The following is a 27,953-nucleotide window of genomic DNA, read 5'->3' as shown; positions in this document are numbered from 1 at the left end:
GTTCCTAGATAACAGAACGCAGCATGTTATTCTCAATGTAGAGAAGTCTTCAGAAGTAAGAGTGATTTCAGGTGTGCCGCAGGGGAGCGTCGTAGGACCGTTGCTATTCACAATATATATAAATGACCTTGTGGATGACATCGGAAGTTCACTGAGGCTTTTTGCGGATGATGCTGTGGTGTATCCAGAGGTTGTAACAATGGAAAATTGAACTGAAATGCAGGAGGATCTGCAGCGAATTGACGCATGGTGCAGGGAATGGCAATTGAATCTCTATGTCGACAAGTGTAATGTGCTGCGAATACATAGAAAGATAGATCCCTTATCATTTAGCTACAAAATAACAGGGCAGCAATTGGAAGCAGTTAATTCCATAAATTATCTGGGAGTACACATTAGGAGTGATTTAAAATGGAATGATCGTATTATAAAGTTTCGAGAACATACCTTCACTAAGGAGTCAAGCAGTATATTGCTCCCTCCTACGTATATCTCGCGAAGAGACCATGAGGATAAAATCAGAGAGATTAGAGCCCACGCAGAAGCATACCGACAATCCTTCTTTCCACGAACAATACGAGACTGGAATAGAAGGGAGAACCGATAGAGGTACTCAATGTACCCTCCACCACACACCGTCAGGTGGCTTGCGGAGTATGGATGTAGATGTAGATGTAGAATCAAGTGCTTCTTTTTACCAGTTCCAATCTTTCCTTCGAGCGACATAAGCACTTATAAAAGACACAGACTCCACCTCAAACACTTGAGGGTCTTCGGCCGACACTTCGATTTCGCGAGCTCCCAACCTCTCCAACGTACAGGCGTTCCAGCCAATCAGAATCACGAGCAGAATCTTAGGTAGTCACATTTCTAATTTGTTGCTTACTGAGGTTATGTAAGGTGCTGCGTCTTGCAGGACTACAAGAACTTCTTTCTGTAACGGCCGTCGTGGAGAAACTGCTGTGCCTGTATGGCAGCCCAGTCGTCTCTGACAGGTATACAGGATAAGAAGGGAATATCCAGCCCATCTTCAGGTCTAACAGAAACCCCGCTGCCCTGCCGCCGGCAACTAGCTGGGGCGACTACGGTACCGAACAGAGCTGGAACACGTGGGCGCCTACGAAATGATATATTACAACTCTTCAGGGGCTGACGGGAGTCGTATATCTGCTTTGATGGAGAAGGGGAAGCCGCAGAAGAGATTCACAGTGACCTCAGCAGAGTAGGACCTTTCGTTGCTTCGGCGCTTGGCGTTAGGGACACCAGACTCGGCGGTGTGAGAGCCAGAGTATGCGGAGTAGAGCAAGCGCCCACGGCTGGCTCCCCTCCAGACGCAGGAAGACGGTAACAGTACCGGGCGCGTGCGTCCGCTGCCAAGCAGGTGGCACTGTGGCACGCTGACACGCTCCCGTTCCTCCTACCCAATGCACAGCGCTCACGCGCCTCGCACAACGCCAGCCGACTTTACGACAGCTGAGAGCCGCCCTCGCAGCCAGCTTTCATTGCCTGTGTCACGCGGATTCATACACCTCATAAAACCCTGCTCACCCACATATTCACTTTCGTTTTGACCTTCTGCAGCCACCGACGTTATAAGAAGAAGATCACTAACCGGACGTCGCTCTATTTCTCGATGCGGGCATTATACAGGGTGTTACAAAAAGGTACGGACAAACTTTCAGGAAACATTCCTCACACACAAATAAAGAAAAGGTGTTATGTGGACACGTGTCTGGAAACGCTTAATTTCCATGTTAGAGCTCATTTTAGTTTCGTCAGTATGTACTGTACTTCCTCGATTCGCCGCCAGTTGGCCCAATTGAAGGAAGGTAATGTTGACTTCTGTACTTGTGTTGACGTGCGACTCATTGCTCTACAGTACTACCATCAAGTACATCAGTACGTAGCATCAACAGGTTAGTGTTCATCACGAACGTGGTTTTGCAGTCAGTGCAATGTTTACAAATGCGGAGTTGGCAGATGCCCATTTGGTGTATGCGTTAGCACGGGGCAATAGCCGTGGCGCGGTACGTTTGTATCGAGACAGATTTGCAGAACGAAAGTGTGCCGACAGGAAGACGTTCGAAGGAATTGATCGGCGTCTTAGGGAGCACGGAACATTCCAGCCTATGACTCGCGACTGGGGAAGACCTAGAACGACGAGGACACCTGCAATGGACGAAGCAATTCTTCGTGCAGTTGACGATAACCCTAATATCAGCGTCAGAGAAGTTGGTACTGTACAAGGTAACGTTGACCACGTCAGTGTATGGACAGTGCTACGGGAGAACCAGTTGTTTCCGTACCATGTACAGTGTGTGCAGGCACTATCAGCAGCTGATTGGCCTCCACGGGTACACTTCTGCGAATGGTTCATCCAACAATGTGTCAATCCTCATTTCAGTGCAAATGTTCTCTTTACGGATGAGACTTCATTCCAACGTGATCAGATTGTAAATTTTCGCAATCAACATGTGTGGGCTGACGAGAATCCGCACGCAATTGTGTAATCACGTCATCAACATAGATTTTCTATGAACGTTTGGGCAGGCATTGTTGGTGATGTCTTGATTGGGCCCTATGTTCTTCCACCTACGCTTAATGGAGCACGTTATCATGATTTCATACGGTATACTCTACCTGTGCTGCTAGAACATGTGCCTTTACAAGTACGATACAACATGTGGTTCGTGCACGATGGAGCTCCTGCACATTTCAGTCGAAGTGTTCGTACGCTTCTCAACAACAGGTTCGGTGACCGATGGATTGGTAGAGGCGGACCAATCCCATGGCCTCCACGCTCTCCTGACCTCAACCCTCTTCACTTTCATTTACGGGGGCATTTGAAAGCTCTTGTCTACGCAACCCCGGTACCAAATGTAGAGACCCTTCGTGCTCGTATTGTGGACGGCTGTGATACAATACGCCATTCTCCAAGGCTGCATCAGCGCATCAGGGATTCCATGCGACGGAGGGTGGATGCATGTATCCTCGCTAACGGAAGACATTTTGAAAATTTCCTGTAACAAAGTGTTTGAAGTCACGCTGGTACGTTCTGTTGCTGTGTGTTTCCATTCCATGATTAATGTGAGAAGTAATAAAATGAGCTCTAACATGGAAAGTAAGCGTTTCCGGACACGCGTCCACATAACATATTTTCTTTCTTTGTGTGTGAGGAATGTTACCTGAAAGTTTGGCCGTACCTTTTTGTAACACCCTGTAATAGGGGCGAGCGAGAAATAAAGTAGCTGTTACAAATCACAAGTGACTGATGAGTTACAGTTTTCACAATAAAAAGTCATCAGTATTTGATTGTGATTTCAGTCATAACTATACTGAGCGCCATTCATTTTTACGACATTCGAATTGGCATGGAAGTCATATGTTATAACTACCGTTATGATTTTATTGCGACCGTTCTCAAGAACAGTGTAAGTCACAAATAGCAGCTAAAATAGCATTATAACATTCAGCGCTGTTGACTAACGTTCATATTTATTTCCAAGTACCATGCTCCTCACTTTGTCGATATACATCTTGAATGTACACGATTCTCTTTCCTAAACGTGGATGGGTACGTAGGACAGCCAGTAATCAGAGTGGGAACTGTGTCTGGAAAATCATGAGCGTCATTAAACTTTTCTACTATAACTGATTACTGTCAATGTTATTTGCAGTGTACGACTGCTAAAACTTCAAGTAATGAAAGCAACTTACTGGGACAGGTCTACACAGTTCCAATAAATAGTCTGCCTTAAGCTAATTTCTTTAGACGAAGATGGTCTAAAGGAGCAGTGGAAAATTCTCCATTTCAGCTGTCAAAGGTATTTTGTTTTATCTCTATATCGAGTGACCAAATTTATTTCAGACGCCTCCGAACATAACAACGCAGCTCAAACCCGTATTCTGAACACGAACTCGTACTGTACTTTGTACCAATTTATGTTATGATTCTCAATATCATACTATTAAAATTTTTGTACTTGTTTAAAAAGTTCACGCCAAGGGAAGAACGAACGTACATAACTCTTCTTCAGTTGAGTTGCAGAAACCGATAAGATTAAGTCCTGATAAATAATCGCGTCTACAGGCGAGAACACACCACTCCCGTTGCGTAGACGCAATTCACCTGGCCAGATGCAGCAGTTAGCAGATATACTTCCCATTGCGTGTTACTTGTTACTTTTGACTAATCATAGTGTATCAACTAGCCGGCCGCTGTGGCCGAGCGGTTCTAGGCGCTTCAGTCCGGAACGGCGCTTGTGCTACGGTCGCAGGTTCGATTCCTGCCTCGGGCATGGATGTGTGTGATGTCCTTAGGTTAGTTAGGTTTTAGCAGTTCTAAGTCTAGATGACTGATGACCTCAGATGTTAAGTCCCATAGCGCTTAGAGTCATTTGAGCAGTGTATCAGCTACGCTTATAAATAACAAAAGGAGGAATGTAACGTTGGTGAAGTGCGGAGGAATATAGGTTGATAGTTCATAAAATGCCACTGAAAAGTGTGAAAATTACAATTAAAAATACGAGATACCGAAAATAACACTAACCGAAATCACTGTTGTCGGAAACTCACAGTTTAACCCGTAACTACGCGGTAATGTGGCAGTCGGCACTGTGTGTAAACAAACGAGAACTCAAACCTCTCGAGAGGAGGGGAGCAGAGCAGGGGAACAAGTCTCGCCTCACTCTCACCATATAAACGCATTGAAGCAAGTCTGCCTGTACATCTCCACATTCACAATTAATGTTTTTAATATTAACATTTTCGTTAGGAAGATGCAAGTTACTGAAGCGAACGTAACAAAAAATTAAATTTTAAAAGCATTTTCTTCAAATTACTCTCCCACAGTATCTCGTTATCTCGAAATGGTTTTCCCCGCAATTCTAATCCATTCTTGCGACAGTAAGTAAAACATTTTACACCTCCTGGTTTGGATATAATTATCGATGAAGGAAACCGGCTTTCCAGGAAATTGATCTCAATTCAGACTGCAATTTTCCTGAAAGCGTTGTCGGGTTTGAACAGACGCCATTGAGACATTTACGCGAGGTAGAACGCGGTTTGAGGTGAATGCAAAGCTACTTTATATCAACTTTTCACTGAAAAACTCAGCCGAATAAGCCGACACAAAATAAAAAAAATGTACGTGTTTTAGGATTACAAGAATGCCATCACATTATCACAACAAAGAAATTTTGTTACTTAAAATCTTTGGTGTGAGCTCCTAACCTGCAGACTGGACAGCCTGCGCTTAAGGTGGCCATGGTAACCAACCTAATTAAAAATTAGGGTATGGCGCACTGGCTTATCATGGTAGGACTCCCAATCCAAAGGTTCGAGGGTTGATACGTGATCGGTTCTAAGACGCATTCGTCGGTCACCGTTGAGTAATATTAACCACCTTCACTGGGAGTTGGCTAGAATTGCGATGCAGGGTATCTCCCCTACACTGATTTTCTTGAGCATGGGATTACTTCGACTATATACCCCGTAGTGTAGTTAGGAACGTGGGAAAAAAATGAAAGAATGGGCCTTACCTGTTAACAATTAAAATAATCTGTCGGTATCAACGCCATTGTGTGCGTAGTATTCACTGCTTTGGAAAAAGAGAAGGGACTGAAATCGTCCATGACTGTGTCGACTCGAATCATCCTTTGATTCTTGGGAAGAGATTCTTAGGATAGTATGTAAAGTAGCGATTTGAAGTTCATTCTTATAATTACTGCGCCATCTTGGTTGGTGGGGAGCTGATGACAGACCTAAAGTTATTATTCATTGACGCTAACAGACGGACAATATTTCCTCGAAGCTGTCAGCCGCGTCAGTAATACAAAAAGAGCTTTACGTTCCTGTCGTTACTCGAATAGACACGAAGTTCTATAGTTTGCGTCAAAACCACACGTTGCTCCACGCTACTTAAATTTGATCTGTGCCAAGAAAAATCGTCCTTAAAAACATAGTCCTTTGTTCATACGTTCGTCACAGTGGAAGTAATCTGAAACTAATGTTTGAAGGAATGACGACCTGAGGACGGTAAATAAGTGTAGTAGTAGCAGCTGCGGGATATATCCAGCATTTGGCCAAGTCCACTCATTTACAGCATAGCTGGTTACCAGTTACTCCTACCTCCGATTTTTTTAAAGAATCGGGCTCCCATGTAGTAGTGTAAAGCACGTCCGTTTTAAGATAAGCTATTTTTTCACGCTTCTCGATCTCTATTACATCGTATCTCCATTACGTTGCGCACAGTGAACTAATTGTGCAGGTACATTCAGTGGTATATTTCGATACTTTTTGCAAAATGTGTAGCAAATAGAGTTAGTATTAAATAAGTAATAAATTAAAACGCAATACCTGATGGTGAAGTTTTACTGTGTGAACACCGAAGTTGTGATAAGTGACACTTTTTTTTCTTTCCATTATTTTGTAACAGGTGTTAGCGAGAAAAGGTTTAAACTTAAGCGTGAAATTTGCTGTAAGACGCTAAGCGCTTTCATTTTCAAATTCTAAATGAATACTGTCCGGATAATTTGCCCGCCACGATTTACTCTGCCTCAAGACATACGCAGTTTCCAACTGACTTGTCTTACTGTGTTAAACTTTTAACGTAAGATAATACCTCTTAATGAGTAAATTATGACAGCATTATAAATTTTTAAATTCGGCCAGTACTTATACGAAGTACTGAAAAAAAAAATTTTGCTGTCCGTGGAAGCCATTAGGTAGGCATCCTGCAACTGGGACCACGTGACCTGTGGTCGTCTTCGCCATTTAGTGATGTAGATTGTTTGCACCAGACGAGAGCGGGGGCGCTACCTCTGAGGAGTTAAGCCACGCCGGTGATATTGGCGACGCGGGAGTAACGAGTAGATGCTCGTTAAGAGAAAATGGCGATAAATCAAGGTGTAATTGAGCCGAGGGCGGTAAATAACGGCTAATGAAGCTCCGGCACGGCGCCTCGTCCCTGCAGGGAGGACCGTACGTCTTTGTGACCACGAGGTACGCTGGAGGCGAACAGAGTTGACAGTTACTATGCCGAGGTATATGCTAGTAGAGACGAAACTGTTTCAGTTTTCTGCTCTCATTTCTTAATTTCTTATTCCCTCCTTCAAAAGCAGTCGGAAGGCAACCCGCGTGGATAGCCGTGCGTGTTAGCGCCACTTCCGGGACGGGGAGGTGCGCCGATCCGGAATCGAATCCGTCCGGCGGATTAACGACGAGGGTCGGTAAGCCGGCCAGCCTGCATGTGGTTTTTAGGCGGTTTCTCACATCCGACTAGGTGAATACCAGGGTGGTGCCCAAGTTTCGCCTTACCTACACGATTCGCCAACATTTAGAAAACTTTCGCCCACTTTCACAAGAATAACACTACACGCAGGCAATTGGGGTACACATTTTCCGCGACGCGGTACAAAGTCACAAGAAAAAGAAGAAAAAAAAAATAGCCCGTTAAAAAGAATTTCGGCTAATTTCACTTCTCTGTATCGTCCACCAACTCCATCTCACGCTGTTTCCCTAATGAGTTCGTGGTCAACTAGACTTTAAACCGTAATCATAAGTCTTCTTACCTAAAGCTGATCAGGCGAATACGGATTATTTCCAACAAGGAGGCTTCCATTCTGTTGACGACAACTTTATTAGTAAAGTAACTTTGAATCTTAAAGCTTCCAGTTTCCAGTTCCTTTTATATACTAGAAGCACCAAGTGCTTGCTTCCATAAGCTATATGTGTGTGTGTGTGTGTGTGTTGTGTGTGTTCTCGGAGGGGAAGACGTGATAGAAGCCTGCATATGCATTCAGAATGAACGTGCTGAGGCTATCAACAAATGCGAAATACTAAACCAGTGCCTGGAGATAGTAATTTTGCTAAAAGAAAGTGCAGTAGTTAAGTACGGCACGTTACAATGTATTGTCTGTGTATTGGAGTTGCAGTACGAAATGAAATGACCTTTTATCGTTATTGGTAGCGTGGCCGAGCAGTCGAAGAGTTGCAGTGATACAGCTTTTCAGTCTATCAGACTGAGCACGCTTTCAACATCGAAAAAACGGCACTGAAGTAAAGTAATCGATAAATGCTGATGCAGTGATTTTAATAATGAAATTTAAAGAGCATGTCTTTTTCATTTTTGCTTTTAGTGAGCATGCATTTTTATTCTAGCTAGTAGGTCACGAACTATAAACTAAGGTAATGATAAAACCAGACTTTTTAAACATAATTTTGTCGGCATATGGTCGAAAGTTCGCCTCCAGCATCGCCACGAAGTTAATAACGGTGATGAAGTGACTGAGTCGCACTCTAAAACCTCGTGGCGTGAGTGATTGATCGTCTAGGAGTGACTGACCGTCTTGGCCTTAGAATAATTATAACCGCTGACTCTACACTAGTCTTGACTTGGGCTCACTCGTCCTTGATTGGGGGACATTTTGTGGCCTCTTCGGTTTCGCTCGATTGGGAGTCCCCTACGCTGAACTGGTCGTGTTACTAGGCTCTCTTTATACAGTAGACGGCACATAATTTATTTATTCATTTATTTAATATCTGGACAACTGAAACATGAGAATCGTGGTATACTGTTGAATACGCCGCGGTTGCTGTTTTTCCGTAGAGCAAATGGTGCTAGAAGTTGCAGATAGCTGCGAATGGAGAGTGAAACGTGGAAGAGCCGCGGAGGCAGTTCAGTGGCACGCAGGAAAGCTTTCGCTAGAGTCGAGAGCGACGTGACCTTGCAGCGATAAGGCGGCCGCGGCGATATCTGCTGCGCGCCTCTTGCCAGGGTCGGTTTTCGCTTTCCAGCGATGTTGCTGCGCCACCGTTCCGTTTGTCGAGTCCTAGTGACCCTGCTGAAACCTAGCGACGGGATCATTTACGAGGTTGATAATCTTTGCAAAATCACAAAGGCCAAGAAAATTGGGTAAGTTTTATAACAAAGATCTGATATCGTGATTGATGTTCAGTGAAGTAGCGGAACGCAGTGAAACGCTCCTCTCCGTTTGATGTGGAATACATCTGCCCAGTGACCAGATCTGGCTAATTCTTCCTGGCGGAATGCTGCCTCTCTGGCGCACTGCACATTAAACTAGGTGTTCCATTACTCTCGCTTTAGGCTCGTGGACGAAATAGTGTAGCTGCGTCACTCTGTGTTATGACTCTAGCTGCGTCATCATTCCCTGTGCTGTGACAGGATTGCTTAATCATGTTGCACGAGCGTTTGGAATGTCCGCTTGTGTCTGCTGGCAGTTCAAAAATAATTCGCTCCTGCATTTGTAGTGTTTTCATTGGAACAATTACGCAAAATTGGACATTGTTGCGGGGGCATACAACGACAGCGCGCCAATCACACAGGAACGTGTGGTACTGCATAGTTCGTGTCTGCGGTTCAGAAGAGACCCACTGTGGTTGGAAGCGTAGTTTGCGTATTCCTGCTCGTGGACGTGGTGCGCGCTTTGTATTTCATCTTGTATATCAAGTTCGCTAATATATTCAGCTATCAAAATATCGAATTTTCGCCGTCAGTCTAAAAATTTTCGAGATTGGATTCATAAAAAAATAGATAAATGTGTAACGCTTCAGATATTCTACGCAGTCTCCCTCCACTTGAGTAGAAGGCACAGAACGTCCATTCAACCATGTGAAACTGTCAGAACAGCCTTTGTTTGGTGTGTCGTTCAGAGCGCGGGTGGCACTGCCTGGAATGTCGGATATGTCGCCAAAGCGTTGACTCTTTTTATGAATTTCTGCACTCTGTCGTTTTCTGGGAGGTTCGCATTGATACACCGAATTCTCGTCACTCTTAGTGACTTTCTTTCAGAAAAGAAATGTCCATCTTTTCATTTCAATGAAGTCGCGGCGGGCGTCCACGCGCGGTCGTTTTTATTTGTGATTCAAGGTGTGCGGCACAAACTTTGCGCACTCTTTTCTGTTTTTAAAAAAAATCTGGAGAATGATGATGTACGCCCTGTTTAATGAAACATTGACCCATCTCCTCTCTGACATACCTTCTACTGACGTATTGGTAATATTTTAAAATAATGTCATTGTGACTTCTTAACTCGTGCAAATCTTTCTGTTTGATACTACCTAGCGCACTGGACTATCATTCGGGAGGTTTGGGGTTCAGATCCGTTAACCGCCTTAAAGCATTTCCGGTATGGTTGCTTTGAAAAGGGCACAGCTGATTTCCTTCCCCTCTCCGAACTTGGGCTTCGTCTGTAACGATCTCGTCATCGATGGCCCATCGAACCGGAGTCTTCATTTCTTCCTACTGGACACTATTTTATTGACTTGCTTATCAAGGTCACATACTTACTCGTATTTATTGAAGCAGCATTACATTTGACTTCTCGGGGCAAAATATGAGGGGTGATAAGAAAGTTTCCGTTTTAGGGCGTTGCTGCAGCGTACATGCAACGTAGCTCAACTCCAGTGCGGGAATATAACCACCGACATGTATGCAAGGTTTTGTGTGACATTTGTGTATTTCCAAGAGGCGTGCGTTAAATGCATAAACGTGAACTATGGCGAAATTAATACTAAATACTCCCAAACAGGTCCAAGGTAGTGTTATCCTTGTCGTGTCTGGCGAAGCAAATAAACCGCCAGACATCCATCGGAGAATGGTGTGCTGGGCAGCATGTTTGTCGAAAACCACCATCGTAAAACGGTGCTCCAAGTCCCATGCCGGTCGCTGTTCGACACAACACGCCATGTCGATCTTGGAGGCCGGCCAACTCAAGTGAGAAATATTTGAGCATCCACTCTGTTGTCCTGATCTCTCCCTACGCCATTGTCATAACCTGAGCCCCTTAAAAAAAGCGTTGAAGGCTCGACGATTCCTGTCGGACAAGCAGTTAGGGACTTCTTGTCTCAGCATGACACGTTGTTTAATCAACCTGGTGTCTCCAATCCGATGCATCCGTGGCGTTGTTGCCTCAGTGCTCATGCCGAATTTACTTTATTGGCATGCCGATTCTGGACTGTATGGCCTTCGAGCGGAAACTTTTTGGTTGCCCTTTATAAACCCATTGTAGATTTTCCCAAAAAATGGTTCAAAATGGCTCTGAGCACTATGGGACTTAAGTTCTGGGTTCATCAGTCCCCTATAACTTAGAACTGTACTTTAACCTAACTAACCTAAGGACGTCACACTCATCCATGCCCGAAGCAGGATTCGAACCTGCGATCATAGCGGTTTTCGCGGTTCCGGGCTATAACACCTAGAACCTCTCGGCCAACCCGGCCGGCCGAAAGATTTTTCCTCCTCGTAAAACCTGTGGATCGTCTTCGGAGGACCTATCCGACACCTGTGCGTTAGCAGTCAGGAACACTAAGCGATTTACCGCTGAGACGGTCATTACTAAAATGATGATCTTTGTTATAGAGCCTTGTAAAATTGTTTCCTGCCCTAACACGTGGATGACAATGTTATTGTGTTTTTGATTCGGTTGAGTGATGTATGTTTCCTCCTTTGTCCGCTGATTCTGAAGTACTGAATCTAAGATTGAGAAATTGCGTGGCAGTCAGTGTCTTATAATTCTGCATAAGTATTCTGCAAGTCACCCTCCTTTGTTGTTCCATTTGCGAGTGATGAGTAGGAGGAACAATTAATTTTATATGGTCATTCCAATTTCAATCAACCCATACCCATACGCCCAAATATTTAACACTGTTTCCTGTCTCTGGTTATGTTGTCCATTCGTGTAATCGTACAGTACCGGGACTTTCCGATTATTTATGCTCTGTGCATTACAGTTGTTAACGTTGAGGTGTAACTCTTGTGCAGGTGTTCGTGCATTTCGCTCCAATTTTTCACAGCTGCTTTTCTGCATACAACAGCATCATCATCTACGAGTAGCCTCATGGAGCTTCCAACGTTATCACAAGCGTGCACATCCACAGTATAGTAAATATGCAGGGTAAGGTAGGAGGAAAGGTACATGCATTGAGGTGTGATAGTATTAGTGATTTTGAACAAAAAACATCATGGGCGTTCGCTCTGTTCCGAATGGTTTCCGTGATAGAACACATTTAATATCACTGTTACATGTTTTTCTTGAATAACTAGAAAACCGCACCCTCCAGCGAAAACATGTCACAGTACGAAATTAAACTACATTAAATTTCTTCCAACAAGTTTGTGTTCATTTTTTTCTCTAGGACTAGTGGTTGCGCGAAGAAAGCGGGAGAATACTGAAAATCTAGCGCGGCACGCACGCGCTGTAACTTACTTAGGGCCAGTTTGAGGTAGCTTCCCGCATCAGATTATCTGTCTCAACTTCCTGTATACTATTGTCGTACGCTGCAAACAATGACAATGTTTGAGTAATACAGTAAGTAAATATCAACGTACGTTAAACGTGTTCTGTCTCGGGAACCATTCGGAATAATGCGTATGTCTATAAGAAGTTTTATTGTTCAGGATCTCTGTCACCCCTCAAAGCATGTATACTCCCTCCTGACTCGTCCTGCGGTGCGGGCGCGTGTCTGTGTGTCAGCCAGCCATCGAGCCCCGTCGTCACATGCCTCCGTCAAGGTCAGGTGGTAACGGTGCTTCCGTCCGGCCATACTGACCCACAGAATGCATTAAGTGGCCACCTGCGCTCGTCCATTAACTGGAAATGTCTGCTGGGTATTTACGGGACCGCCTAACGGTAGACGGACACATGATTTTTATTCATCGGCGTTCATTCCAGAGGCGACTTTACGGGCCGCGCATTCTTGCTGCTTTTGTCTCGTTTTCCTGTTTCTGTGGAGCTAGTAAATTACTCTCCTGATACAGGTCCCCACTAACGTCCCCCATAACTGGTTTGTTACTGTTATTCGGGGCGCATCACTCCCGCCGAGGAAGAACTGGCTGTCCCATGTGTTTCCATTGGTGCCGGTAAATTTCCACGCACTACAGTGAAACATGACTATGAAGTCGTAAAAATAGCTACCGTACAAATAAGTAGTGATCGCGTCTATTTTTGTCCTTTTACCGAGAATTAATATCATGTACCGAACGATGTCGTGTAGTGATTAAGGCACTAGAATCATATTGAAGAAAAGCAGCATCAAATCCCCTCTCGTGATATATATTTAGATGTTCCTTAAATAATTCTATGCGAGAATCGAAATGGTTACTTAAAACTGCTTCTCCCCTCTTGCTCTACCGAGTTAGTGTTCTGTCTCTAATGTGAACAACATGAATTTCACGTTTAACTTTAATCTTACTTTTCTCTCTTGTACGATTAACATGTGTGAAATTCAGCGACTTTAGCGGTCTAGCACTATTGTCATTAGAGCCTGCCAGAAACTCTATGATATTCCTACACGCTTTCACCTTGTTTATCGCAAATCTTCTGAAGTAGTGGATCAGCTTCACTCGAGTAGTAGTAAAAAAAGAACATTAAAGTATCAAAGTCGCTTTTTCTGTCCTCCGGAAATGGAAATTCCATAATGTGCAAACGCAGCAACTTTTTAATTTATTTGAATCATTATAACCGACGTAATCCCCGCTAAACACATAAATATTCGTCGTTTAGCACTGCAGCAAAAGACACTTTGCTATAGATGTTCTGCAGGTGTACAATGTGAACATATTCAAATGAAGATGGACATAGGTGTACAGAAGCCGTTATGGCGCTCAAATAAAAGGTTTTCTAAGGTATTTGTTACTGAAAAAATTTTCCGTCCACGTCGAGTCTTTAAATATTCTCATAATTAAACACTTGATGCGGCAGGAAGTTCGAGATGATTTTATTCGAGTATATCACAATGAGACCCATGCATACGTACGGTTTTCGTGGCTGTTACTGGTGCGCTTCAAAAATTTTGGACTAGATGACAAGCACGGAGCTCACATAAACGCACCACGGATAAAATAACGTTCTACAGTAAAGACGATGCTAGAATGAAGTTTTAAACACTCGCTACGTATGTGTTTATTTTAATTTGCTACAAAAAGATGTGGTTAAAAAGTAACAGACGCTGTAGGAGAGATGGATGAAATTCACGTCCGGCCCTCCAAATAAGTTTTCTCTGGAAAGGAAGAATTTTTCCTGTTCGCAAAGCCACACCTGAACTTTGTCATCCACTTCCAACTGGCGGCTCTGTTTTTACTAACCTCGATGGTGGTGGGATGTAGAGCGCTAACATATCTCCTTCGCTTCTTTGACCCCCATGATAGCATTGCACTTGATTTTAATGTTATCCGTTACCCAGGTGACCTAGCCTGACCAGGTTCTCATTTTGATGACACATGTCGCAGCCGTCTTTAACGAGAGTTCGCCCAGAAGCCCGCATATGGCTTGGTTGCAGTTTCTTTTCCTGCCTTCGGAGTGGACAAACGGCACTCGGCAGCAAACGTCGCTATCAGACCATGTTCGTCGCGAACCAACATCCTTACGATTGACCGAGCGATTCTTGGCCTATAACCTCTCAACTCTTTTACCGTGATATCGGTCTCTATTCTCAGGACGGAGCAACCGTCTATCGATATCATATCTAGAAACAGTTTCTAGATAAGTGACCGGAGATAGAACGTGTTTCCCGCCATTTGTGACTATTGGAATCCAATAGTGCCAGCGTTCTCCGTGTTTCCAGTTCGCCGTGGCTTGGAGGAACACGTGGCGTACTTTTAGTGCTTCCGCACTCGGAAAATAACTTATTGCTGCAGCAGATGGCGTTGGAAATGATTTGTACTGTACTTGGAAAGGTACTTATGCTCCGAGATTATCAATAAATATGTGGAGCACGGTACCTTGCTCGGCCGCTGATGATGATGATGAAATGATGATTACAGCACAAACACCCAGTTATCTCGAGGCAGGTTAAAATCCGTGACCCCGCCGGGAATCGAATCCAGGCCCCCGTGCTCGGGAAGCTAGAACGCTACCGCGAGACCACGAGCTGCGGACTCAATTGCTGGTGTACAAACTAAGTTTTGTATAGATCGATTGATTGACTATTTTTTGTATTGTCATTGTACTTTCGTTTAAGAAATTTAACGCTTAATGTTTCCGCTTCTCATCGCGGAGGTGTTATGTATGTGAAAGACTGCGTTTAATGATTTTTTAATCACTTTCGTTTTCTGTAAGTGAAAAACAGTGCTTCATACACAACTGCTGAAGAACGCATTTTTTATACTGTTGTAGTGACTGTTGTAGTGTCACATTGTAAGACTGATAGTATTTGTATTGATGTTCAACAAGCACTTTGTATGGGAAAAAACAGACAGCACACTGTGGCATAAAAAAAGTAGTCCCCTTGGAGCTGCTATTTCGTTTGTTCATTACCTAACGTCCGCCGAGTGAAGATGATAGCACAAGAACAGAAGGCGTCTTGTGTTCTGTCTTGCAACCAATGGAGTTGGATTGATACTGTGCGGCGTGTTTTTCGTTGAGAATACGGAACTGCACACATTATCACTGCCCTAACAAAAAAAAAAAGTTCAAATGGCTCTGAGCACTATGGGACTTAACTGCTGTGGTCATCAGTCCCCTAGAACTTAGAACTACTTAAACTTAACTAACCTAAGGACATCACACGCATCCATGCCCGAGGCAGGATTCGAACCTGCGACCGTAGCGGTCGCGCCTAGAACCGCTTGGCCACTCCGGCTGGCACTGCCCTTACAATGGATTGGCCATATGGAGTGTGTGGATTTCACACGTCATCATTGGCCTCTAAGGTCGCCTGGTATCACGGTACGTGACTTTTTGTTGGGGGATTCTAAAAGACTCCGTCTATGTGGCAGTTCTGAGTGAACTGTCGCATAGCAACAACAGTGAATACAGTTGACTCCATACATGCTCCAGGAAGTATGGGCTGAGTTTGACAATCGTCTGAATGTTTGCCGTGCTTCCGATGTAAGACAAGTTAAATATTTATGAAAGGTAAATGAAAACTTTTATCCTGAACGAAGTTGTAAAAAATACTTAAAAGTTGTATGTACATGAATGTAACAGGTGTACCCTTGTAAAATCGGATGATTGTTTCAAATAAAAACTTCGTAGTCGTATGCGTAACTTAAAATTTAGTGTAAGTTTGTATCTTTATTCGCGTAGAAAATATGGTCTAGTGAAGTCGGATGAATCTTTTCGAAACATCTTGTAGCTGAAGGAAAAGTGTTGTTTTCCCACTTGCAAGTCCTCGAGTGTTACGAGTGCCAATGTTCAAATTGTTTCTGTCGCTTTTCTATTCCACGGACGCGGGTTAAATAGTCTCCCAGTCTTCTAAAACAACGCCCCTCCATTGCGCTGCTTCCGTACTTACCCTCGCCGAAGATAATGGCGCAGCAGTTTACGAGCTCGACCGTACTATCGATCAGGTGATGCGCAGCTCCCGCATGCGCCCGCTCTCGGAACGGCTCCTATTCGCCGTGTACCGTAAACTAGGAGCTGTAAAAAGAAACGGGGTCGGCAAAGTGCCACGTCACGGGCGCGCTCCTTCCGAATTCCTCGCGGCCACCATTGATGAGGTCCAGTCGGCTGAAAACATCAATGCGGGGCGCGCGCGCTCCGTGGAATTCCTATCTCGGATTTCGGACGCGGGCCCAGGTAGACCGTGGCTCAGCATTCTCGTGCCGGGGGCGTTGCGCGGAGCCGGCCAGCGGACGAGTGTTAACGGCTGTGGAGGAGGGCAACTCGTTGCCATTTTGTTCACGTGGGCCGTGTGTGGAGGGCTGCCAGTACTGCCGGGAAAGGGTTCCCCAGGACGACCGCGCGTGCAGAAATGTTGCTACCGTGACGCTGCGTGCTGCCCGCTATATCTGTCAAAGTTTGCTACTTGTCAGCTTGTACTGTTTGTTATGTTGTACCCAGCTATGAATGAAACACCTTTTCTTTCCGTACCTGTTATCTGTCTCAGTTGAATTAAATGCTATGAAATGGGTGTGAAATCAGTGAATATACAGTGACATGGAATGATATCAGCGTTAACTATTCACAAATACTGAACCCGCGATTTAATTAATATAACAATAACAACAAATGAAAATCCTTGCATGAGTGGAGAGTCAAATTTCCTATTACCATGACGTATTCGGTAGATTGCAGATACAACGTTTGTGAACGGTTTCTACCGATTTCATTCAATTTCATGGTATCTTCATATATTTTATCTCCATCGATCCCTTCATTTAATTTTAGAGTGTATGATTCACTTGCATATATTCTACATATATTGTAAAAAAAGTAATGTCGTATGGCATGGTTGGCGCCGAAGGGTAGGTTCAGCTACCTAAGCATAAAGGTATTTGCTATGTTTCATGCACATTGGCGCCTTGCCTCCCCGAAGTGTGCAAGTTGTGTGCTGAAAAGTATCTGGTAAGTTACTCTGATGTTTGTGTGTGTGTGTGTGTGTGTGTGTGTGTGTGTGTGTGTGTGTGTAGTATGGCGCCACGCTTGTGTTGTGTGATGTTGAGAGAAGGGAGAGGGTCAAATACGGTTCCGGCATACAGCGTACTCCTCCCTAGTAGCACGAAGGGATCCACCGAGCTTGAAGTCCACGCCAGACGGATCACCACGAGCAGTGCCACATGCTATCACTTCATGAGATACTGCGGAAAGGTTTGTAATTTAATCCCGGACATGGCGAGAATACTGATCGTCAGAGACATAACGCCGCCACCTGTCCTTCTCTTTACCCACCCAAGTACTGGTCACGTCCGACATTGCTTACCTTCAGTGCTCTGACGAAAGCAGATGTATTCAGTGAGTCAAGGCCTAGGCACATATTTTGCTTGTTGTTGTTGTCGTAGATGGAGAAAACGGAAGTGAAGAGGATGTAAACTGCAGACAGGTTGTAGCAAGAAAAACATTTCTAAAAAAAAAAGAATCTTTTAACATCTAATATAAAATGAAATATTAGGAAGTCCTCTCTCAAGGTATTTGAAGTATCCGGACACCTGGCTGAAAATGACTTAAAAGTTCGTGTCGCTCTCCGTCGGTAATGCTGGAATTCAGTATGGTGTTGCCCCTCCCTTAGCCTTGATGACAGATTCGTCCCTCCACACAGCGTTTTCCCACTGTTGAATCGTACAATGTTTACACTCTTTACACCAACCGAGGCGTCGTTTGGCATTTACCGGCGTGATGTGTGCCTTACGAGCAGCCGCTCGGCCATGAAATCCAAGTTTTGTCACCTCCCATCTCTGCCATAGTACTTGCAGTGGATCCTGACGCAGTAGAAATTCCTGTGTGATGGTCTGGATAGATGTCTGTCTATTACACACTACGACCCTCTTCAACAGTCGGCCGTCTCTGCCAGTCAACAGTCTGGGTCGGCCTGTACGCTTTTATGTTGTATGTCTCCCTTCACGTTTCCATTTCACTATTGCAACAGAAACAGTGGAGCTAGGGATGTTTGGGAGTGTGGGAGTCTCGCGTACAGAGCTATGACACAAGTGACACCCAATCACCTGACCACGTTCGATGTCTGAGTTCCGCGGAGCGCCCCATATTGCTCTCTCACGATGTCTAATGATTACGGAAGTCGCTGATATGGAGTACCTGGCAGTAGGTGGCACCACAATGCAGATAATATTAAAGACGCATGTTTCTGAGGGTGTCTGGATACTTTTGATCACATAGTGTACGTCGAGTAACTAAAGAAGAAGTACTGAATGGGATTGGAAAAAAGTGATGTATGGCGCAACTTGACAAAAGGAATGGATCGGCTGTTTTGAAATGCAGTTGTAATATCCACCGTTAAGAAGTCGATAAACATTTTAAAAAGTTATTTCTTTATAATATGTTACAAATATTGCTATAACTTCTTATCTGTCCATCGATGATGTTTACATGTCAGTACTCGAAACAAATTTCCTGCTTTTCTTGTGTACACAGTGTCCCAGGAGGAGTGGTCAATATTCAGCGGTTCAACAGCAACTATCACTCAAAGAAAAAAGTGTAGTAAATTGGGCTCTAAAATGCAAATCTTAGGAGACGTGAGCACTTCTTCATCTTAGATACTAAGGAACACACCTCTACTGAGGAAGTACTGATAGCTCGTAATAGGTATGAATTTTAGAGCTCCTGCGTACTAGACTTTTCTGCTATATCTCTGAATATTGGCCATTCCTCTTGGGACCCAATGTATAAACGCGATAACAACCAGAACCAGTATGAGCACATATTCCACTGCTCATCATATACTTTAATTTTGTTACGAATTGGCTTCCGAGCAGTTTATGAAGACTACTCCCATGACAGTACGTCCGCCCACTAGCGTGATGTATACGAAGACGCCTGGGACAGACAGCGTTCAGTTAATATGTTTACGTCATGAGACTGTGGTGAAGAGTTGTTTTACGTGTATATCGCTGCGAGTGCGAATGTGATTGAAGTAAAAGTTGAACACTTGTCAATAAATTTGAAAAATTTAAGATGACGAATGAACCTCGGAAAATACGAATACATTGAATATAAGTACTACTCTTATTACTCGTACATGGCGAGCACCAAAGCTGACTTTTTGTGAATTTAGGAAATATGAGTTCGTACCATGGGTGCAATGCACAAGCAAATGTTCGGAACCGTGTTTGTGGCTTAAAAGAAAGCACTGTGTAGAATGGCAGCAGTCTGCGCCGAGTCCGACCTGAGTCGAAACTAACGGCGCTGAGCTGGTGGTTCCCGTGTTAGGTTGTTCATAGTCGGCGTAACGGAAAGGCATTAGGCGTCTGGCGGCGTCGGGCTGCCAGCTTAAATCTCCGCCGGGGCCCGGGGTCGGGGACGGGTTAGTGCGCATAGCGCCATCTCCTTGGCCCGGCGCTGCCGGCCGTAAGTCTGCTTTTACTGCGTGCATCAAATACGCCGGCATCGACGAACAGGATGGGCGCCGTAAAGCGCGCCTCGGAGACGCGGCTTCCGGCGCTCCCGGGAGTGGCTGCCTGCTCGGGGAGGTGGCGGGAGTCTGCAGCGCAGCGCCGTGCCACCGGCCGTGTTTGCCGTGGCGACTGAAGCAGTTTCTCACTTGTCGCAGGGCACAGCGAATGAGCAGTCAGTTTATTACTGCTTACCGTAGCTGCCGCCTTCGCACGCGCAACACTACGAGGACCGCCAGTTATACCAATGTACACCAAATTTGTGATTGGATTTTCCTTGCAAATACACACTAGTGGCCATTAAAATTGCTATACCACCAAGATGACGTGCTACAGACACGAAATTTAACCGACAGGAACAAGATGCTGTGATATGCAAATGATTAGCTTTCCAGAGCATTCACACAAGATTGGCGCCGGTAGCGACACCTACAACGTGCTGACATGAGAAAAGTTTCCAACCGATTTCTCATACACAAACAGCAGGTGTCGGGCGTTGCCTGGTGAAACGTTGTTGTGATGCCTCGTGTAAGAAGGACAAATGCGTACCATCGCGCTTCCGACATTGATAAAGGTCGGATTGTAGCCTATGGCGATTGCGGTTTATGGTGTCGCCACATTGTTGCCCGCGTTGGTCGAGATCCAATGACTGTTAGCAGAATATGGAATCGGTGGGTTCAGGAGGGTAATACGGAACGCCGTGCTGGATCCCAACAGCCTCGTATCACTAGCAGTCGAGATGACAGGCATCTTATCCGCTTGGCTGTAACGGATCGTTCAGCCACGTCTAGATCCCTGAGTCAACAGATGGGGACGTTTCCAAGATAACAACCACCTGCACGAACAGTTCGACGACCTTTGCAGCAGCATGGACTATCAGCTCGGAGACCATGACTGTAGTTACCCTTGACCCTGCATCTCAGACGGCAGCGCCTGCGATGGTGTACTCAATGACGAACCTGGTTGCACGAATGGCAAAATGTCGTTTTTCCGGATGAATCCAGGTTTTTTTTACAGCATCATGATGGCCGCATCCGTGTTTGGCGACATCGCGGTGAACGCACATTGTAAGCGTGTTTTCGTCATCCATACTGGCATATCACCCGGCGTGGTGGTATGGGGTGCCATTGGTTACAAGTCCCGGTCACTTCTTGTCCACATTGACGGCGCTTTGAACAGTGGACGTTACATTCCAGATGTGTTACGACCCGTGGCTCTACCCTTCATTCGATCCCTGGGGTCCAGTCCCTACATTTCAGCAGGATAATACACGACCGCATGTTGCATGTTCCGAACGGGCCTTTCTGAATACAGAAAATGTTCGGCTGCTGCCCTGGCCAGCACATTCTCCAGATCTCTCACCAATTGAAAATGTCTGGTCAATGGTGGCCGAGCAACTGGCTTGTCACAATACGCCAGTCACTAGTCTTGATTACTGTGGTATCTTGTTGAAGCTGCATGGGCAGCTGTACCTGTACACGCCATCCAAGCTCTGTTTGACTCAATGCCCAAGCGTATCAAGGCCGTTATTACGACCAGAGGTGGTTGTTCTGGGTACTGGTTTCTCAGGATGTATGCACCCAAATCGCGTGAAAATGTAATCATACGTCAGTTCTAGTATAATATATTTGTCCAATGAATACCCGTTTATCACCTGCATTTATTCTTGGTGCAGCAGTTTTAATGCCCAGTAGTGTAAATCATCACGTCGATCGTAACAGAACAAAACCGACAGATATAAAAGTGCATCTTATTCATAGTGGGCTGGACGCCACGGTTTTATGAAATGAATGCGGCATTTTTAGGATGGTTTTTGAGACATCTCCTTCATTCCGTAGTAGTCATTATCGACTGTTTAGTTGTATGTAAATGCACACTATATGATCTCCACGAAATGGGACACAATGGTGTGAACGTCAAGTAACGGACGTATAAGTTCTAAAAGTACACACGAAAATGGGGGCATATTCACATGATTTGCTTCTGTCAGTTTTCATTTACAAATTTCAATCTTCTTGTTATTTGACAGTTAGTCTTTGCACGTAATGCGAGAAATGTGCAAAGATATGACGTTGATGAAAGAATAAAATTGAGGACCCACTAACAATTTGAGAGATCTGTGTACGGATATTTATGCGTATACCAAAAGGAAAAAAGCTGTGGAGACATGCCGTCCGGTCGAATGTGGCGCCTGTATGTTGCGGTCCGCCTGACAACAATCAAGTTGGACACAGGCTACGGCCATCTGCCGGCAGCTGACTCCAGCGCCAGTCTGTGTGACCCTTTCGAGCATTTCCCGTCACATCCATTCAACATTAACTCGATACCGAAAAATCAGTTTCATATCAGATATGTACTGCGTCGTAGGTTGTGTAGGAAGTTAGCACTATCGCTAAAGATCGTAATGGCGTCTTTTTCAGAGTGGCTGAGGACTTAAGTTCATCCTAATTTAGCCATTTCGATAGAAGTATTTATAAATTACATATACGATCCTTCCTCATGAAACAGTGTATGTAGTAGTGAAACCATATGAAAATACATACAGTAGTTCCTGAGATGAATCGAACCTGGAGACAGACAATGTGGAGGGGGACTTCAATTATTTATATCTATAGATCGATGAAGAAAAAAATGATGATGATAGAGGGCTAGTTAGATAAACATATAGATTATACTCTGATGAGCCAAAGAAACTAGTACACCCGTCTAATGTGTAGAGCCTCCGAGGGCACGCACGAGTGCCGCAACACGACGTGCCATGGACTAATGTCTGAAGTAGTGCTGGAGGGACTTGACACTATGAATCCTGCAGGGCTGTCCATAAATGGGTAAGAATACGAAGGGGTGGAGATCTGTTCTGAACAGCACGTTGCAAAGCATCCCACACATGCTCAATTGTGTTCATGTCTGAGGAGTTTGGTGGCCAGCAGAAGTGTTTAAACTCAGAACAGTGTTCCTGGACCCAGTCTGTAGCAATTTTGGACGAGTGGGTTGTCGCGTTGTCCTACTGGAATTGCCCAAGTCCGTCGCAATGCACAATGGACATGAATGGATGCAGGTATCCAGACAGGATGCTTACGTACGTGTTACCTGTCAGAATCGCATCTAAACGTATCAGGGGTCACATATCACTCCGACAGCACATACCCCACATCATTACAGAGCCTCCACCAGCTTGAACAGTGGCCTGCTGCCATTTAGGGTCCATGGATTCATGAGATTGTCTCCATACCCGTACACGTGCATCCGCTCGATACAGTTTGAAACGAGACTCGTCCGACCAAACAACATGTTTCCTGTCATCAACAGTCCAGTATCGGTGTTGATGGGCGCAAGCGAGGCGTAAAGCTTTGTATTGTGCAGTCATCAAGGGTATACGAGTGGGCCTTCGGCTCCGAAAACCTATTCCGTTGATGTTTCGTTGAAAGGTTCGCACGCTGACACTTGTTGATAGCCGAGCATTGAAATCTGCTGCAGTTTGCGGAAGGGTTGTACTTCTGTCACGTCGTACGATTCTCTTCAGTCGTCGTTGGCCCCTTTCTTACAGGATCTTTTTCCTGCCACAACGATGTCGGAGATTTGATGTTTTACCCGAGTCCTGATATTCACGGTACACTCGTGAAATGGCCTTGCGGGAAAATCCACACTTCATCGCTATCTCGGAGATGCTGTGTCCCATCGCTCGTGAGCCGTCTATAATACTGCGTTCAAACACACTTAAATCTTGATAACCTGCCATTGTAGCAGCAGTAACAGATCCAACAAGTGTGAAAGACACTTGCTGTCTTACACAGCCGTTGCCGAACTCAGCGCCGTATTCCGGCTGTTTCCATGTATCTGTATTTCAATACGGATGTCTGTTCCAGTTCATTTGGAACTTCAGTGTATCATGCCACACATGTACCACAATAATTATAATTCATTATCATTTTCGCAGAAAACGATTAGTTGTGGTAATAAGAATGTTTTGCGGAAGAATAGAAAAAAAAATGGGACTGGAAAGCAGTACGGTAGACTTCTAATATTCCGGCTTCCCCGGTTAAGCTAACGCCGCCCCTCGAAGGCTGGCGCCGTCGTTTGGTATTGCAAAGGTTCAAATGGTTGAAATGGCTCTGAGAACTATGGGGCTTAACATCTGAGGTCATCAGTTCCCTAGAACTTGGAACTACTTAAACCTAAGGACATCACACACATCCATGCCCCAGGCAGGATTCCAACCTGCGACCGTAGTGGTCGCGAGGTTCCAGATTGAAGCGCCTAGAACCGCTCGGTCACAGAGGCCGGGCATTGCAAAAGCTCGTATAAGTTCGTTTTTCGACAACTCTTAAGATATACATCACACTACCTCAACTTCTGGTGCCCCGAAGCATGTACTACAAACATGCGAAAGATGTGCAAAATCGGTAAGCCTCTGGTCGTAGGGATCCCGTGTGAAATGAGAGAAAGCTCTAAGCACTGCAGGTAGCGTCGTCGGCAGCAGAAGCAGAACTCGACTTTGCGGCCAGGGCTTAGCAGACGCGCGGCCGGCCAGCCTCCCACGTGCCGCCTGCTGAAGCGGGTCTGTGACTCACGTCAGACGCACCGCTCAGCACCGACTGTTATGCAAACGCGCCGTGGGCGAGTGTTGACCCCGCCCGGATAACTGTTCCCCGCGGCGACGCGCGTCTTCGCTCACTCGAACGCTCCTCGAGGCCAACGGCGCGTCACTGCGGCCCGACCTTCAGCGCCAGCTCGGGGTCAATTTCAGCAGGGCGTCACGACGGCGACGCGCAGCTGTACTCGGCGAGCTACCAGGCTGTCTTCTGCACAGCGTACGTTGCAGGAATCAGATTGATTTCGGGGAACGTGACCTGCAGTCGGTGGCATTCCAACCTGTCTGCTGTCTTGGATATGTGTACGATACTTTCCTTGTTTGGCCTTGTTGCAGGAATAAATTAAACATATTTTTTGGAATATCTCAATTCAACCCACCAAATGTTCGCTTCACTATGAAGGTGGAAAAGGATGACTGCGTTCCCTTCCTTGATGTGCTAGGCAGGAAGAAGGTTGCTGGCACACGCCACTTATACAAAGCCACTCACACTAATTTGTGTTTTCAGCTTTGGACTTGTCAACATCTGGTTCAGCATGGAGGACTGCTTTGTTTCTTGGTTCATACGGTCCAGGCCATTTGTCAGCTGATTTGGCCCACCCCGAGTGACGAACATCGCTAGAACGGTAATAGTGATGAGATCACAAGTACGTTGCGCTATCGATCAACCGTCATTCGGGTAAGCGATGACACTAAGGCGGTGCTCTACGTATATAGCAAAAAGGATTGGTGGTATTCTGCATAAAAAGAATATGAAATGAGTTTTTAAACCACCACCTAAGATTAGCGCCGCTTTAGGTAGTTAAAACGTGTGACGAGGGCCCCCCCGTCGGGTAGACACTTCGATTTGACGCCACTTCGGCGACTTGCGCGTCGATGGGGATAAAATGATGATGATTAGCACAACAAAACACCCAGTCCCTGAGCGGAGAAAATCTCCAACCCTGCCGGGAATCGAACCAGGCCCCTTAGGATTGGCATTGTCGCGCTGAACACTTTTTTTATTTTATTGTTTTTTATCAATCTCATTTATTCGTTGTATCTGCTCGGGGCGGACATCGCAAGACACCCATTTTTAGTTCGTCGTTGATCCATTAACTCAGTTTTTTTTATTACAGAGGTCAGCTAACCCTTTGAGCGAACACGCTGAGTTACCGTGCCGGCACCACTCAGCTACCGGGGGCGGACGCTTTAAGAAGTGCAAAGCGTGATCTTGGTTGCTTAAGGCTGGTGTATTCACGTGTGAATACGGACGAGCCTCCATCGACTTTATAGTGTATGGCTGTGTTTACAAATTGAGCACGAGGTCCTGTTCTGTGCTGCTATGCCTGTCGTCGCTTCCACGAGATAACATGACGATGCCCTATCAGGGCGAAACACGTCGTTCTTGAGTTACTAAAGAACGTTGTGCAACCTAAGACCGTGTTTTAAATAGTGGCAATAATAAGGATGCTGTAACACCATCCCAAGAAGGAACTGAATCATTTTTAGAGATACAGTAGTGAACTTACTGTACCCAGCTCCATCGTGTGCGAACAGCGTTGGCTACCTAAACATATTCGCCGTCAGGTCATTGATATATATCGTCGTAAGTCACTCGCACTTAGGTTTGTTTCACCAACCCCTGCTTTCGCTTTTGATTGTGTCTCTCCATCGAGAGTGAAGTACTTGGTTCTGATTGCTAGATAATCTTAAATCTGGTCGAATACCTTTTCTGATGCTCCATAAGCGCGTATTCTGCTAATAAGGCAACGGTGGTATAGGTAGTTCGCAGTGATGATGCATAACTTTGGCGAGGATCTGGTTCACAGTCACGTTAAAGTTGCGTCACTGGAGAACGCAGAAAAATGCTGGAGGAGGGAGGCGGTGTAAGCGAGAGAGCGATATAGCCGCTCACACTTCTCAGTTTCCGAAATATGATTCACACTCGATACTTCTCAACAATTATTTGCACCGGTACTGATATTCTCAATGTCTGCCACACCTGTCATATGGTCGAGTCACGTTTTAATAATCTGGCAACCTACTGAGAATTTGAAGAAAAGGAAAAAGCAGTGTGCAGGTGACACTGAGATCGTTGGACACTAAGCAGAATCTTGCATTGTACAAGTTTATGGCGGCCCCCCAGATCTCATTCCGACATTCCCTTTAGTTGATTTCAGGGATACGGCGGAAGACTTTAATCTGAATGGGCAGACGGAAACTTTAGCAATAATGCCAGTGTGGAATCTTTGTCGGTAAAATACCCAGTAGTGAAAATAAAAATATCCTCTGTTTGTGCGAAACATGGGATTCGTCAGACGTATCGCCCTGCAACCCTATACACTTAGAAACCGTTCTCTACGATAGATCGTTATTGTGACATGGCCCGAGGAAATTTCTAATGAAGATCTGTGGAAGACTATGGACCACACAATAGTCAGTCTACAAACAACGAAAATAACTTAATGATTACCGGATACAATGAAAAAGCGAAACAGTACCGTTGAGGTGGTAGTACTCTAAAGTACTCTACGGGCTCTAATAGCTGGGAGGACGAGTGGTATACCAAGGAGACCCGGTTACACACCACTGAAAACGAATTGTGACGAGAAACGAAGATATTAAGAGAGCTAAAGAAATTTGCTATAAACATGCTACAATTTCTCACGGCCGTATTTTTTCAGGAAGAACCAGGCTGATGATAAGTGGCATACATGTGAATAAATAAATGGCTCTCAAGGATGTTAAAACGGTACATCAAGCAATGCATACCACCACCATGCTTGCTCATACAAAAGGCTATTTGTGTGAACACAATGATCGACATTATCTCGCAAATACACAGTATGGTTCAATAAAGTGTAGAGTATTATTTTGACCAACACATTTCTCGCATGTACCGCTAACCGACGTTAGACATAGCACTTCTTTGTTCTAAGATTTCAACCGCCCAACCACATATACGGAATGTGTATGGAAGTTCATTACCTCTGCGAGGGAAGTCATAAAATAAGCTGGCCGAAGTTACCTTGAAAATGAAAGATTCATCCCAGTGAATTCTGCTGAAGTAATTCGCGGATATTAGCGCACTCTAGACCAGGTTACTTCTTCCAACAATTTGTCGTGTATTGTTTGTTTTTTTTGTCTGATTCACGGTATATTTCCATTGTATGAAACAGGGAACGGGTATCTTTAAAGATAGGAGTATTTCGACATCAGTGGAGCCTATATTTGATATTAGGCATTAGTCGGATTGGCTAAGAAACTAAACTAGTAAAGAGGATTATGACATACAGCACTTGCTTTAATTCGCTGCGTTTGTTATTAACGTATTTCATTCTTTTTTTTTCAGGTACGTATCCTGATACATGTTGGGTGCATTATACTGGCAGTGTGGGTAAGTAGTCTTGAACTGAATTATCTCTAATGGCATTACTTTTTTTTAAATTCAGACGCATTGTACACAGCGGTGGAATGTTGACTAGCGGCTGCATTCTCTTGTGAAGTGGGGTGCCTTGCGAGGGGAGCTGAGCCGTAAGTCAGTGAGATATGTGGGACTGCTCGCGGTGACTTGGT

The 27,953-nt window shown here is 45.0% G+C and overlaps 2 protein-coding genes across 4 annotated transcripts in view; one reads left to right on the top strand and one right to left on the bottom strand.

Moving 5' to 3' along the window:
• The window catches only part of LOC126277975 (autophagy-related protein 16-1-like), an 865,117-nt gene that overhangs the window by 315,560 nt on the left and 521,604 nt on the right, over window positions 1-27,953 (top strand). For 2 of the 3 annotated variants that reach the window (XM_049977633.1, XM_049977632.1), the window contains one exon: window positions 27,730-27,819. The exons of the other annotated variant lie outside the window; for it this stretch is intronic. In XM_049977633.1, the coding sequence (XP_049833590.1) occupies window positions 27,730-27,804 (75 nt within the window). In that variant the 3' untranslated portion in view covers window positions 27,805-27,819. Of the gene's footprint in view, window positions 1-27,729; window positions 27,820-27,953 lie in introns of those variants that run through there. 3 annotated transcript variants of the gene reach the window in all.
• Window positions 1-27,953, bottom strand: part of LOC126277974 (uncharacterized) — a 207,627-nt gene that overhangs the window by 161,065 nt on the left and 18,609 nt on the right. The gene's annotated exons all lie outside the window — the stretch shown is intronic.

The sequence above is a fragment of the Schistocerca gregaria genome, chromosome 6, assembly GCF_023897955.1.
Source record: "Schistocerca gregaria isolate iqSchGreg1 chromosome 6, iqSchGreg1.2, whole genome shotgun sequence".
Lineage (NCBI taxonomy): Eukaryota > Metazoa > Arthropoda > Insecta > Orthoptera > Acrididae > Schistocerca > Schistocerca gregaria.
The sequence above is the reverse complement of the archived record's forward strand: the minus strand, read 5'-3'. Positions and strand labels throughout refer to the sequence as shown.